We start from the raw sequence: 11464 nt of genomic DNA on the forward strand, positions 1-11464 counted from the left end.
TACCCAACAAATCTTGCATGTTTGATCCTGATTCACGTCAATCTAGTTGTTCAAGCCTGGTTGGTTGGTTAGGAGGTAGAATCATGGAAATGGTGGAATTTCTCAATGTTCAGATCAATGCACATGTTCAGAATATCAAAAAAGAAAAATATTTTTTCTTCAATGGGTTTTCTTAGTTATTCTCTAAATATTTCCACTTTATTTCCTTTTTCCCAAGATTCTTTTTACTCTATAATTAAGGTTTGCACTCTGTCATGAGCTCATGAAGTTATTGAACCTCCATTGCATTTCTCACTGAAGTTATTAAACCTATATGGAGAAGGTACTGTGGATTTGGTCCAATTCATTCACTTACGTTTTAATTTCTCACTGATTATTCCTCCTGAGCATCTCCATTGCGTTGCTTCCTCTGATAGAATAGGCAACCGTTCTTCAGAAAAGCTTCAGTTTCTCAGCTCATACCATAGGACCAAATAAGAACATAGTTGCAGATAATCCATCGCGAAAATGGTCTTTCAATGGCATCACAGTACAGTTTGGAGTGTCAATTGGGCCAGATTTGGTCCAAATTGATCAGGTCCAATATGAGCCCATTACAGCTTACAGATAGGTCCAATCCAATTTGATAATGCTCTGGACCATTTTGGACCAGTCCAATCTGATCAAATTGGTTTTAATTTAGATTGATTCCAACACAACAAGGTCCATTGACACCTGTATTCTTATCTTCTATCAATGGACTGGATATTGGTTCAATCCGACCCAATTCAATTAGCCCATTGTTTTTACAATGGCAGAAGAGGCCAAGGAGTTCAGCCCTAATTTCCCGTCAAAATCGGTCACGGACACATCCGACCAACCCCCGACGATGACACTGGATTTTTCAACGAAAACCACTATTTTCTTGTCTGTCTCCACCTGCATTTCTTCCATTTCGTTAATCTCCAACCAAACTCCATGCGAAACCTTCCGCCTCTGCTTCTCGGGTCGAACTCTTGTCTGAGAGCTTTTGTTGGAAGTTCGACAAAGCTACAATGATGATGATTATAAAATTGAAGACGACAAAGAGATAAGGACGAGCCAACCAACTCTGGAATGAGATCCATAGACGAGGGAGCACCAAGATCGTCGTATGGAAACTGTTTTTGGCCGACGAGTACTGAAATGAATTGGCCATTGCTTCACAGACCGAAGATGGTAAAAGATGATTTCTAATAGTGAAACCCTAAATAACACGAAAAGAACTATAAAGAGCAAAAACCCCAACATTTGAAAACCATAAAAGAACACACTATAGAAGAACAAAGACTACAGCTAGATACATTAGATTCTTTTTGCTTGAAATAGTTGTTCGTAGTGATCAAGGCTCATAGTTCTCACTTCTCAATTTTCCATAAAAATTGTATCCAATTAATGTTGCCAAAAGTATCACAGAGTTGAACCCTGAAACCATATTAGATAAACAAGTTTTGTCATCCTGAATTGGCCGATAATTAATAACCATCTATGCTTTTTAGGTTTTTTTTTTTTTAATTGTAAAAAATTGTTTGCACATTTGACATGTTGCATGGTCTTAGTATTGAGCCATCTCCAACTTTGTTGGCATTTTAAACTTTAAAGGGCTCTCTCCTATATCCATTCTTTAACAAGTATGAATAAATTGAGTTATTTATCCCAAAGAATGAGGTAGCATAGAATTAGTGTAAATTTCTGAAGTAAAATTTTTACTGCAAGCGCCCAGCCAGTCGATGAATCTGAGGATGACCCAGAATCGCAACCTCAGCCAATTACTGAGCCAGAAGCTGGTTCCGACCAAAGAGCCCAACCCCATCAAGCGATACTACCGAAAGGTGGCCTACTTCCTAGAGGACAACTGGAAGCGAGTTTGGGTGCTGGCGCTCTGGGTTTCCATCTGCGTCGGCCTCTTCACATGGAAGTTCATCCAGTACCGGCATTTTCTTCATCAATCTGTTCGTTGGTGAACTTGGCAATTAAATGAGGAAACTGGGGGCAGTTAGGTAGTTTTAATTTTTGGCTTTTCTCTGTCAACTGCGAATGGAAGAGACAAAGTAGAGATGGAAGGGATCATGATGTGTACAGAAGCTGAGATTTTGGTAAATCTTATAGTGATGATGATGTGTGTAAGGAGGACATTTGCATTGCTGGAATCTCTGTAAACTATTTTTTCATTCTTTCTTTTTGGGTTTGAAGAAGGAGAAGAAGAGTGCGATATAAATGTGATTAAGCTACAGAGATTTTTGCGTCTGCAACTGATGAATATCAATACAAGTAGCCTTTAGTTTTCGAAAATTTTCAAGTTTGTTTCTTTCTATGCATTTGGGTTCTTTGTTTTCTGATTGTTCAGACTAGAATTGAGTAAGTAGTTCTTTTTTTTAACCAAAATTAGAGAGAAAATAATTGATTGAAGATTATAGATTGCCACGTAGGTAACAGTTTGCACCACCCATTACTGTATTCAGCAACCAGTTGCAGTGGTTTGGGAAACCGAAAACAGGTTGGATGGTTTATTACTATGGGCGTGCTCAAAGAACATAATTTCATTGCTGAATGGATTGACGATTTGATGGGCGGTGGGACATTACTTTGATCACAAGTGGACCAAGATGATGTTGACTACATATCTTGATCCATAGAAGTTTCGTCATGGAGATAATATGGAGGCTGGAAACAGTTGGATGCTATAATAATTTTGGTGCTTTTGGGGTCACGATGCTAGTGTTCATGATAATTGCGTACATATTAGCCCAGCCTTGGTTCAGAAGTAACAGGCTCGGGCTTCTGAAACCCCTCAAGAAGCTTACTGGTTTCAATGCCTTCTGACACTCACACCACCTGTTTGATGCGAGCGCTTGATTCGTGCCTTTAGGTCTGGCTATAAGAAAGTGAAGATTTTGAAGGTAAGATCAAATCTCATAAAACCCAAGATTATATTATCAATTGCAAGAAATTACAGTGGAGATTCATTAATTCCTTGTGCACACTTCTGTTCATTCTCAATTCCCCAGGTTGCCGTCTATCGAGGAAATGTGCTGGCACTCCATATGTCTAAACCCCAAGGATTTAAGTACAGAAGTTGGCAATATATCTTCAACTGTTCCGCTGTTTCTTCTTTGCAACGGTACACACATAATTGAGCAAAATTCTGTTTGGCTTCTACCATATAAAAATTCTGCAGCTGGTTGAAGTTGTTACTGATGATCTTGCTTTGTTTCTTCTATGTTCTTTCTTCAGGCATCCTTTCTCTATTACATCAGCCCCCGGAGACGATTATCTGAGCATTCATATTCGCACATTAGGTGACTGGACATCGCAGCTCAAAGCTGTATTTGCTCAAGTACATGATGCGTGATCAATCGATTGCAGATTAACTCCTCTGTGTGTGTGTTTTAGCAAGCAATTAATAATCTTTCATGTCTAAGCACGTGCAGGTGTGTCAACCCCCAACCGAGTGGGTTTCTGCGAGCTGATATTAAAACAGGCTCCAACCCCCTGTGGTAAAGTTTTCTTCAATACTCCATGAGTGTTCTCTATGCTTTAATTTTCAGTTTTAACTCTAAAACTCACATGATGTCTGTTAACCAAGCAGTTTGCCAAGACTGTTGATCGATGGCCCATATGGAGCCGTATAGTTAAAGACGTTTTGAACAACATCAAGCAACAGAACGACGTTGAGGAAGGTGGTGCCGTAGAAGCGGGATCCAAGGCCAAAAGGAAGAAACCTTTTGCCACGAAACGAGCCTACTTCTACTGGGTCACCCGTGAACAGGGGCTCATTTGAGTGGTTAAGTGGAATATTGAATGAGGTTACAGAGTATGACCGAGATGGGGTCATCGAGCTTCACAACTACTGCACCAGTGTCTATGAGGAAGGCGATGCTCGATCAGCGCTCATTGCCATTCTCCAATCGCTCCACCACACCAAGAGCGGAGTAGATATTGTGTCCGGGACACGGGTGAAGACCCATTTCGCTAGGCCAAACTGGCGGAACGTTTTCAAGCACGTCACTGTTAACCACACTGGTCAACGTGTCGGTAAGCAACTAACTAGCTCCCTTCCGTTGTCTGAACTCTAAACACAGAACTATTCCATTCATGATCACTGAGCTTTCTTAGAACCAACTAAGGATGGGTTAATTTTAACTTCTTGCAGGAGTGTTCTACTGTGGGGTTCCTGGATTGACCGGCGAGTTACGACAATTAGCGCAGAACTTCTCTAGGAAGACGACGACCCAGTTTGATTTCCACAAGGAAAATTTTTGAGTTCAGAGCTTGCACAGGATAGCTAGCTATATACGTAGTACATAATATTGTAGTGCATATGATATACCACAAAGTGTGATATTTTTCTTTTGATTGTTTTTTTATTTGAATTTTTTAGTTAGACACTTGTAATTTGTAAGCAATTATGGTTCCAATATGATACATATAAAATTTGTATTTCTTTTGGGAATTATATGTTTAATAACTTTGTAAGATTTATAAAATTTGTATTTCTTCTATTTATTATATAATATATATTTTTCATAGATTAATTGGTTTATTATATTAATGTTTCGAATTCGGATTCCACAACTATAACTTCTATTGTTTTTTTTATTCTCCCAGTTACTCGGTATTACTCGCCCGTACTCAGCACGGGCGCCCCTCGCTAGTTTATTAATTAATGCATTACTAATTTATTAATCTGATTGGACTGGACCGGTTCTAAAAACAAACTGAACTGGTGTGTTATTTAAAATGAATTAAAGAGGAGTGTGTTAATAAAACAAAATGGACTGGCTCGTTGAAGAAGAGATGGACCGGTGTACCGAAGTAAGTTTAAATAGTGGGTTTGGAATCGGATCTGAAGCGGCTGCCCAAAATCCATCCCATTAAACTCATCTTTCCATCCTTGTTTCCCTCCAAACGCCGTCCAATGACCTTGCTGGCGATTAAAATTTAAAATATTGTAAGGCATACCTAGAAGAATGAGCAGCCGCTGATTGGACTGTGTTTGATGTACATCATTTCTATGCCACTATTATTTTTCAAAATATGACTGGTGCAGCAATGCAACCTATTATTCTCGGTTTGTTTATGCTCTCTCCCATTAGGATGGTAAGCTCCGCCCCCAACGGGGCAGGTTTTTTCCAACCCTAAACAGGGACGAAGCTGGGATGGGGAAAATATTTTTTTTTCTAAATTGGGAGTGGAGCGGGGCTGGGTTTTGTATATAGCTAGTGGGGATTCATGCGATGCCAGGGATTTATTAAGTAAAAAATAAATAATAGAAAGTGACATTTACTAAAATACCCTTATAATTTCATGAATTTACTAAAAATCTACCCAATAGTTAGCATTTTACTGAAACACCATTTATAATTTGCAACGGATTTAATCAATCTTCCATTAGATGATAGTGGAAAATGACATTGTTGACCACAATGTTCATTGAAATAAATTTAATCAAAAGAAAATAGAAAAAAAATATCATTTTTCCCTTAATAAGACACGAGCAACCACTCTATTGGCTATATTTAGCCAATTTTATTTTTTATATAAAAAAGTGTTAAGGGTATTTTTTGGAATAAAAAATCTGGGCCTAATGGCAAAACAAACACTCCTTTAATGAAATGTTGATTAAGTAAACAAATTATAAAATATATGGGACATTTTAGTAAAATGAAAACTATGAGGTTTAAGTAAATATGTAAAACTATAAGGGGTGTTCTAATAAATGGCCCTAATAGAAACACATAAGAGTATATAATTGTTTTATATTTTCAACTTTTTGAATAATTAATGATTATTCATATTTTAAATACTACTTTTAATAAATTTTTATAATAAATAAATAACAATAAATAATTTCAATTAGGTTTATTTATTAAACTTATAAAATCGGCCAACCTGATAAACTCGACCCGAGTTGGTTGGTTTTCTAGTATGTTATGTCGGCTTTGGTTCAAAAAACTCTCAATTCAACCAAGTTGGATTAGTTTCACTTTGACCATTTGTAAACTGACTAAAATTGAATGACCTAACTATGGATATATATATATATTAATATTTCATATTTTAAATGTAATTTTTAATATGAAAAAGTGAGAAATTTCCCATATTTCTTAATCTAAAATGTTTCATTTCGTAAATCTAATTTTTAACTTTATTTTTTTAATAATTGTTGTGAATAAGGTGGTTAGGCTACGCATGGGAGTCTCCTTTAAGGACAAAGGAAAGCTGGGTGCAGAAGGTGGGCTAAAGGCTAAGGCAAATGAGGTGATAAAATGTTTCATTTCGTAAATCTAATTTTTAACTTTATTTTTTAATAATTGTTGTGAATAAGGTGGTTAAACTACACACGGGAGTCTCCTTTAAGGACAAAGGAAAGCTGAGTGTAGAAGGTGGGCTAAAGGCTAAGGCAAATGAGGTGATAGAATGATTATCTCTTTATGAAATTGACCCATATTTATAGGGAGGGATCCTGAGGTCCCGAAAGGAAGGAGCCAAAAGTGTTTGATTTCCATTAGGAAAGGGAATCTTGGATTTGGTGCTAGTTGTTAGGTAACACTACTAGGGTTTCGCCATGTGTTTTATGTGCTACTTCCTTTCGTGGCCCTTTTGAAAAGACGTGGCATGCGTGATGACACCATTTAGCTTGCGCTCCCTCATTAGGCTCACGGGGTGTCTCGTCACGCACGTTATTTAACGACGCATATGTTTTTGTTATTTGTTTATGATCTGTGGTGAGTCTATGCCCATTGCGATTCTGTGATGACTTTAAACTCATCGCAAGTTTGGAGCTCATTTGCGGTTCTACGATGGATTTAAACTCGTTGTAAGTTCGTATAGGTCTAAAGTTCATCGCAACCTGTTTTAGCTATGAGTTTCATCACAAATGTGTGATGAGTTATGAATTCATCACAAATGTACGATGAGTTATGGACTCATTACAGGCATTTACATAGTATTAGTTTAACACCTCCTCTGTTTTAATGGTCTAAGTGACCACCATGTACCTACAATTGCACTATGATTTTTAAAATTAAATTAAAATTTTAAGTTTAAAATCTTTTGAACCGATTGACTTTTTGTAAAAATTAAATTAAATTTTTAAGTTAGGATTCACTTCCATCAATTATTTCTGATCGGTTCATTCTAGAGTTTGTTTTATACGACTGCTGAGCTCGAATGTAGTGTGTTGAATCATGGGAAAGATTGATTCTCATTCTAGGGTTTTGGTTGTTTTGGGGGCTGAACACTTCGGCCATGTCGAGTACTTGTCAGGGCGTTAGGTTCTGAGGGCAATTTCTGAATGACAGTCTCGCGCATAAACGGAGACGGACCGATTCTGATAGTTAATTTGTTTGTATGTTTTTGATCCAAAATGCAAAGAGACCGAAAATGGGATCATCTTCAACTCTTATTTGATTCGTTACCTGTATGCTTTGGTTTTCTGTTAATTGATTATTATAGTTTTCATTTATTTCTATTAGTGAGTTTTCGAACTTGAAACAATGGCGGTGGGAATGATGAAACCCGTAAAGGCTGGTCTAGAAGAACCACAGGAGCAAGCCCATCGCATTAGGATTACTTTGTCATCCAAGAATGTGAAGAATCTCGAGAAAGGTCCTTCCTTTTTTTATACGATACTTACCCTTTTGTTTGTTAATTTATCATGCCTGTGTTCAAGGCATAAACAGCTTTTCTTTGGTCTTTAACAGTATGTGCTGACCTTGTGACTGGTGCAAAGAACAAAAGGCTGAAAGTCAAAGGTCCAGTGAGGATGCCAACTAGAGTTTTGCACATCACTACAAGAAAATCTCCCTGTGGGGAAGGTTTTTGCTTCATTCTAGAAAACATTTGCCTGTAAACATCTGAAGGATGATGAATTGATGTGGATAGCTTTAGTCCTCTATGTGTAGAACTAAAAAATTTAAAATGTAGTCTTCCTAAAAGCACCGGCAATAGTCATTTCTTTCTTATTGCAATCTTCTATCTTCCCTTGTTTGTCTTGGAAATGTTGGGGAATGACACATTTTGGTGATCTTTGAATTTAACATGCTGTTTGGTTGATTCCAGAGCACAGTGATTAAAATTTTCTCATACACAGTTTTACGGTTTTACTTTCTGCTTAATCGCCATTCCTTTGCTCAGATCATCTGAGGGTGCATTTCCTGGTTAGCAATTTGTCAATCTTTGAACTTTGAAAAAAATTTAGTTATGAGGTGCGTGAGGGTTCTATTTGATGAATTAGCTCTTTGTTCCAAAGGGAGTTGTAGAGCTAGTAATCAGAATGATGCTGGACAGTATGGTGCTTTTTAGTAAATATTTGTTAGTATTGTTATTCTGTTCTCTACCACACTGATCCAATAAAATGATCTCTTCTCTATCATAGCTTCATAAGTTTGGGACAGTGGGGTTATGATGTGGTTATATAGTTTCCCACCCTATCTTGTTATGTTGATCTGTAATTCATGGAGAGTGTAAGGTATCTACAACCCAATGCCTGCTTTATTATCATCTTTGAATGGTGTCTATTTGTGGGTATCTGTGCTTACCATTTAATCCTACCTGATTGTCTTCTAGGCCATGCCTTGACCTTATCAGTTGATCTTTGTCATTTTACTTTTGGTGTCCTTTCAGGAGAGTGATATATTATCACCAGATTTTTGGCTCAGGGAACCATATTACCCAGATATAGGAACTACACAGCTGGGCAAGGTGTTGGATATGGACTATATACATTAAAAAAAATGAAATATTGGACATGGTATGACACCTTTATACAGACAGGTATTCAGGTATCATATTTAGGAAGTCAACAAGGTGTGGACCCTCATGCAGGGTTTATGAGCTTATTTCTAATTGTTAGTTCTGACCTAATTGAGAATTCAAGTTTTAGATAAATTTTGGGGCAAATTTCTTAAATTACTGCTAAGTTTTGGAAAATTGACTAACTATACCCCTATTATTTCAGTATTGTCTTAAAGCATCCTTACTGTTTTGACAATTGTCGCACAGCTCCCTTCCCGGTAAGTCTCCATCATAGACCGTTTACATGTGATTTAATTTAAATTATACCCAAAATACTCTTTAGCAATTACCGCACATCCCCTGTCAGAGTGCGTAGCTTTTCCTGTCCTGATTCTATTTCCGGGCCAAAGCCATCAAAGAATGCTTGATAATTCCTCCATGAAGATACTGTTGGAGAGGGAGAACGAAGAGGGGAAGGGGGGTGGAGAAAGATCACTGCCAATGTTGGAAGTTGCAGTGGTAGGTTAGAGAACTCTTGAATCCACCAAATCCTCCTTCAGCTCGATTCTATTGTTTGATCAAAATCTCTCTCTCTCTCCATCTGTCTCTCAACTCTGGTTCTCTTGCTGCTGATCCGAATCTCTCCCCTGACGTTGAGCACCCAAACAAATTTCCCATTTCAAATGGGAAAGCAAAGATGATTTCAAAAATGACTGGCAAGAGATAGGCCTTAGCAGTTTCCTTCTTGCAGGTAATCGGGAAAAGCAAAGATGCACAATTTGTGAAGACGCCGCCGCTGGTGATGTAGCCACTATTGGAGGAACTGGGTTCTTCTGTTTCAAGCGAAGCATCATTCTCAGCCGAGTCACTTGAACCCGTGATCAGGACTATGAAGATAATTGCAGACAACGTGAGTACAAGACCATCCAAACCCAGCCAAAGGCAAGGAGAGACTGATTTTCCGATTGTAAAATTCTGGTTGTATTGGATGTATTAGATGGAGGAGAAGGCAAAGGAGAGGCCTTGCAAGAGCTGAACGCTGCGAACAATGGGCAGAGGGATGAAACGGTAGGCCGGTGGCATCGGTGCATCACGCGCCCAAACCCCTGCAGGTGCTGTTGCTTGTGTTGGTGGTGGAACTAACCCAATAAAAGCCGGTTGGCAAGAGACAAGTTTTGTTCGAATTGGTCCATCGTCTCCGACATCTTCAGACGAGTTTTGTTTGAAGTTCTCACTTTGAATAAGGTGTCAAAAATTTCATTTTGAAAATTTAAAGAAAAATGATGAACAAAATAATCTTTTTAATCCTTCCGTTAATGCACACTGGCGGTAAAGAAGATTTAGTCACTTAAATTTCGATTCTCCCCATTCTTTGTCTTTCTTTTCTTTTTATCAGAAATAGATCTAGCAGCTTTTATTTGAAAGTATGAAATCAAAGATGCATATATAGAGGAGTTACAAGATTTAGATAGTGGTTATTTAGTTCCGCCCCAGAAATTTGCCAAGTGCACCTACAACAAGATCATGATACTACCTTCGATTGCCTGTCTTCCAAAGCAGATCCTCAATACAAATATTCTCTCTTATTGGCTGTAGTATCAATGTGTCCAAGGTCCTGAGCCAGTGCTTTCCATCCATCCCTTATTGGTACTATAAAATACGAAGTACAAAGTTCTAGTATACATATGAAAAAAAATCAAGTATATAGCTCCCTTGTCGTCTGTGCTAGTCCTATTTATTTATTTATCTTTATGTTTTTTATGCATTTCCATACATTCCTTGTTTGCTATGTTCTCTGGAATTAATGTGATCCTTGAAACTAGAATCAGACCACAAAATTGTGTTGGCCTGCCATGTAATTTTTAAAATACCTATGCTACCCCCATTTGAAAGAAGCAAAATTTCACCAAACATAGTATCGCTTTTTGAATAAGTACTTGTGTTAACAATAAGAACTCCCAAACATGGGCTTATTGTGTTAATATAAGAACCTATATGTCAAAAAAGTAAAGGTATAGAAGAGATCAGTATTTCCTGTATCAGCTGAATCTTAACCCTTTTGTTCTACAAGGCAAATAAATGAAATAATAGATGCTGCGCTACTTGTGTCATCATGCACTCAAAATTGGCTCTTCAAATTTGAATCTTTTCGCTAAACATGTTGTGTAAGATTTTATTGTGATGTACTTGCACGAGCATGACATACTGATATCAGTTGGATTGAGAATGATCAGTTGTGCTTTTGTGGTTGTGCATGTGCCTATGTGTGTGCTAGAGATATCACCAAGTGTTAACTACATCTGCCGATGAACTGGCATCTTCTGTGTAGGATGTAACTCATTGCTCCCGTTATTCTTTTGTTGCCAGGGACAAACACTTGGGATCGTTTTGAGCTGCGTGTCCACAAGAGGGTCATTGATCTTGTCAGCTCATCTGAGGTTGTGAAGCAGATCACATCAATTGCAGATCCATGAAGACTCTGGACGATGGACTTAATTTTTTTTTTTCCTTTCAGTTTTGTATGCTAGGAAGCAGGGAAAGAATGAACTTTAGAGGATTAGAATAGCAGTTAGCTTAAGAGGTGCATGTTTTTCTTCCCAATTATTTCATTTTCTACCATTCAGGGATTCAATTGTCATGAAAGACCACACTTTGGAATTACTAGGTTTAATCTCTGACAGTAACACACAATATCAACGTATGTTTA

The 11464-nt window shown here is 37.7% G+C and overlaps 1 protein-coding gene and 1 pseudogene across 3 annotated transcripts; both read left to right on the forward strand.

Annotated features, from left to right (window-relative positions):
• Window positions 1-661: 661 nt before the first annotated feature.
• Window positions 662-4530, forward strand: LOC148849045 (respiratory burst oxidase homolog protein B-like; annotated as a pseudogene). Its single transcript, XR_016101180.1, has 7 exons — window positions 662-1197; window positions 1742-2918; window positions 3027-3139; window positions 3253-3355; window positions 3450-3515; window positions 3608-4053; window positions 4172-4530. The product of XR_016101180.1 is annotated as a respiratory burst oxidase homolog protein B-like (transcript).
• A 2957-nt stretch (window positions 4531-7487) lies between these two features.
• LOC148849046 (small ribosomal subunit protein uS10) lies at window positions 7488-11464 on the forward strand. 2 transcript variants are annotated; one of them, XM_088951707.1, is made up of 3 exons: window positions 7488-7629; window positions 7725-7838; window positions 11125-11464. In XM_088951707.1, exons 1-3 carry the CDS (start codon window positions 7518-7520, stop codon window positions 11229-11231), a joined length of 333 nt encoding a protein of 110 aa, XP_088807833.1. In that variant the 5' UTR covers window positions 7488-7517; the 3' UTR covers window positions 11232-11464. The 2 variants fall into 2 exon arrangements, 1 of the variants encoding a protein (XP_088807833.1); XR_016101183.1 differs by lacking the exons at window positions 7488-7629; window positions 7725-7838 and adding an exon at window positions 9136-10002.

Source organism: Nelumbo lutea, chromosome 6, assembly GCF_056320005.1.
Source record: "Nelumbo lutea isolate HS-2025 chromosome 6, American lotus-T2T, whole genome shotgun sequence".
Classification (NCBI taxonomy): domain Eukaryota; kingdom Viridiplantae; phylum Streptophyta; class Magnoliopsida; order Proteales; family Nelumbonaceae; genus Nelumbo; species Nelumbo lutea.